Here is a 4,275-nt window from a genome sequence, read left to right on the forward strand (position 1 = left end):
TGTCATCCCCTCAGAGATACAATATATATATATATATATATATATATATATATAGGGCGCAGGCGGTGTTGCCATAGATGTCACAGCGGTACGAGTTTATATATATATATATACAACATCTCAGAATTCCCCACGATGTTAGAACTGTCAAATTTGCGAAGCAAATTTTCGGTCGTTCCCTCCGCGATACTCGAACTCGTACCGCTGTGACATCTATGGCAACACCCCGCCTGCACTAAGTCCAGCGCCCTAGATCACTCGGCCAGCTAGGCTATATAAAAATATAGCTTTCGTTGGCCGGGTCATTCCTCATCGTAGGATTAATCTAGGACTGTAACTTAGTACACGATGTATGGTAGTACGGGACAGTTCATCTAGGTGTTATCATGTAGGATAGAGGATCAGGATAGATGAACTGTCCTGTACTATCATATATATATATATATATATATATATATATATTATATAATAAAGAACGTGAATCAAAAATATATACAAGTTCCGTTCGATTGTCTTAATCTTATCCCCGAATTAATTATAATTCTGACTTTTGACCTATACAGAAATTCTGACATAAGTTCCACATATATAAGGATCCCCACAGCTGCAAGAAGAAAACTAAGATCACGTCTTTTACGATATTCTTTCAAAAATCATGCTGTACATGATCTATTAGTGCTAAGATATTAATATCAAACAAAGAGCGAAATCAATTGGTATCAAAATTTTATCACATAAAAACAAATTATAATGGAAACCCTTATTCAATCCGTCTCCTTTTTTGCCTCTCTCATTACCATTGGCAAGTTATTGCAATTGCATGTAAAATATAAGAAATCGTTTTAAACTTATGTCGACACAATGTGTGTTTTCCTCAATGAAATCATTTTTATACTATTTCAAAATGTTAGTTGACTTAATGCTGTTAAATGAACGCGTCTTAAAATGTTTCAAAAAAAGGTTCTAATTAATAAAAAAAAATGCATTTAAAAAAATATGTCGTCCTATTTGCATGTCCCGATCAATGGAGCCACTTCCCAGACAAATGTTTCTTTTCAAGTAGAGGCAATGAAACTTTCGATGCTGTACCAGTAAGTAAGATTCCCAATGATGGGGGCGAAGGTTACACATCTTATGAAACCGATGTACATGATACATTTTATGATTCAGTTCTATGTTACACTTATAGTGATATAATTGCAAGTTACCCTTATAGTGAAAGAAAAATAAATTACACTTATAGTGATGCATTTGCAAATTACACTTATAGTGATGCATTTGCAAATTACACTCAAAGTGATGCAGTTATCAGTTACACTAACAGTGATTGCACTATAAGTGATGCAGTTATAAGTTACACTGATAGTGATAGAGTTATACGTTACACTGAGTGATGCAGTTATAAGTTACACCGAAAGAGAAGCAGTTATAAGTTACACTATAAGTGATGTAGTTATAAGTTACGCTACTAGTGGTGCAGTTGTATGTTAAACGGAATGACTGTTTACATTCATTTTTTTATTTATTCATATTCTGTATATGTTCAATATATTCAGCTTATACTGAAACGCCTAACACTGCGATTGACTAATACAGCAGGTTTCAATACTTTAAGACATCATTCACAAAATTTCTAAATCATGGTGATTTTTAAAACGGAATTACTTTCTTCAGTAATAGAAAATTTGTCAAATGATTGGAAAACAATATGGACGATCAGCATCATTGGCAACTGTTGATGACGCCAAACTCAAAAGTGTATTGTTGCCATGATTAAAAAAAACAGTAAGTTTTTTGGGGAAACTTATAATATGATTATTTCTCGTCAAATTTCATTTTAATACTATAATCATGAAATGAGATAAAATATCAGTTTAAAAATAAAACAATTGTTTATTTTACCATCTCTATATTTTCCGTTTGGTTAGTGTTCAAATTAAAAGGAATTTCAAAACTCAAACTATAGGGCCAACTGTGACAATATTTACTTGGCTTTAAAGAGTTAAATTTAAACATTAAGAAAAGTTTCAAAGACGAAATTCATTTCTTTTTTTTTGTATTATATTACTACACCTCTGGTTGAGAGCAAGCAAAATGCGTTAAAGTGGGAAGACAAGCGGTATGTTGATTCATTGGGATAGCACTCGATAAAAAGTAGGTGTTCATTAGCCAATGAAAAAAACAACAACAAAAACAAAACAAAACAACAAGCAAAACTAACAAAAACACAATACAAACAAGTTTATTATATCTTTCAGTGGTGAGAGAAAGATCGAACTGATACATCATTTGGAAACTTACATATACAATATATATTGAAACAACTTCAAATTATGAAAAGGTTTATATCGGACTAAATGATATTGTCAAGGAAGGTGAATTTGTATGGGCTGCTAATTACAGTATGGCTGCATATTGTGCCTAGGAACCAACTCAACCAAACAGCAAATTTGGAGCTGGGAATTGTATAGCTATAACTTACGACCCTCCCAACCAATTGACCTATTTATGAAAAGATGATCCTTGTACTGTTAAAAGGTATTATCTTTGTGAAATGGTGTAAGTGATTTAGTTTCTAAATAATGATTTCTACCGGTGCACCTAGTCCGAGTTGCTCATTTGCTTGTGTTACTTTGTATGTATGATTTTAATTACTTTATGTTCTTTGTTGTTTATGTGTGTTTTCATGTCTGGTCTTTGTCCCTGTATTACATATTTTTATTACTGCTATAACATTGGTTCTCTTGATTACCCTTTCTAACTTATTAAAACATATTAAAAATTAAATATCTTAATTTTTCTATTGAATTTTTAATCACTGGAAGGAATGAACAATTTGTGAAATATAGTTTCTAAAAAAGCATACTGAATACATTAAATAACACCGATTCTTCGTTTGTCTTCAAAGTATACAATATTGTCAGTTGAAACAATTTTGGCGTGGTTAAAACACATATACATTCAGTAGAAGGAATTTGACTGATATTGTTATTTTCAATAGGAAGGCGTATACATCAGGGACTTTACCATATATGATTTCAAAATACATAAATTATCAATTTCATGAAAAAGTCTGGACGAGAAATGTCAGTTTCACAAAAATCCAATTTTCTTTATCTTTTGAAGAGCTGCAGACATTCCTCCTGTAGTACGCTAGATACGTATTCCAGCAATGTAAATACTAATTTGTAAATTAATATATATGTTACTAATTTTGTGTATTTGTCCCCCTTGTAATCTGCAATTAAAATTGATGAAAACTTACAACCACGATTAAAACATGATTTAAAATTATTTCAAATTCACTGTTTTATTCGTCGATTACAAATATGACGCAATACAAAATATCCAAAACATGAATACACTGATCATCTAGAAAAATCAGAATGTGGCATTTTGTGTTTCAGTTAAATACTTTTCAAATTTATTTGTAAACAACGGTAAAGGTATGAATATAATAGAGTTCTAAGATTACATTTTGTCTTGACCAAAGTCATAAATACTGTGACGAAGATCAACAGCATGAGGCAGAAGAAAGGACTTACCAAGAATTAGAATTCCATGATGATTACTGTGAAAAATCTTGCACTAATGTCACACTTAAATTCTTATGAAGATCTAGATAACATTTGGTTTTACAAATATAGTGTATATGGAAAAGTAAAAAATGTTTTTTGTTTTTATGGGTTTTTTTTTATGTAGTTAATATTATACACAAAGGGAATCAACTCAAACTATAATTCTGAAATTTTGATCAAACATCAAGATGAAAGTTATTTATTAAGATAGCAACATAAATAATTGCTGCCTTGAATTATTTCAGTTATTTTTTAGCCCTTTCAGGCTTAACTCTCCATTTTATTATATTCCCATAATAGCGTTTTCCTTAGCAAAACAACCTGGTTCAGACCATGGGAATATATAAATAAATCAAGGTACACTCACATTTGTACATAGAAAAATATTGTTTTAAGTCCCCGTAGACAAAAAAATAATGACATTTAAAAAATAATGTTGCTAAGTTACTGTTTTTATTTTTTCTTATTTATCTCCATTTTTGTTTATAGTTTTTGTTTGTTTATTTATTTACGTGTATTTGTAATTTTTATTGAATAATGTGTTCTATCAAATATATTTGCAAAAGCATAGCAAAATTATCAGGAACAAGTTATGATTTTTTACAAGCATCATCTTAGTAATGGTTGTGAGTCGTGTGAATCTAATCATATTTTACACTTTTCTATTTGTTTGGACTAAACCATTGGCGATGTTGTT

At 30.5% G+C, this 4,275-nt stretch overlaps 1 protein-coding gene across 1 annotated transcript; it reads left to right on the forward strand.

Annotated features, from left to right (window-relative positions):
• The first annotated feature begins 980 nt into the window (after nt 1–980).
• LOC148600207 (uncharacterized) lies at nt 981–2,512 on the forward strand. Its single transcript, XM_088558122.1, has 3 exons — nt 981–1,091; nt 1,681–1,758; nt 2,426–2,512. Exons 1-3 carry the CDS (start codon nt 981–983, stop codon nt 2,510–2,512), a joined length of 276 nt encoding a protein of 91 aa, XP_088414248.1.
• Nucleotides 2,513–4,275: the final 1,763 nt, after the last annotated feature.

Source organism: Perna viridis, chromosome 13 (assembly GCF_037379345.1).
Source record: "Perna viridis isolate PV_CMFRI_1.1 ecotype Kerala chromosome 13, ASM3737934v1, whole genome shotgun sequence".
NCBI classification, from domain to species: domain Eukaryota; kingdom Metazoa; phylum Mollusca; class Bivalvia; order Mytilida; family Mytilidae; genus Perna; species Perna viridis.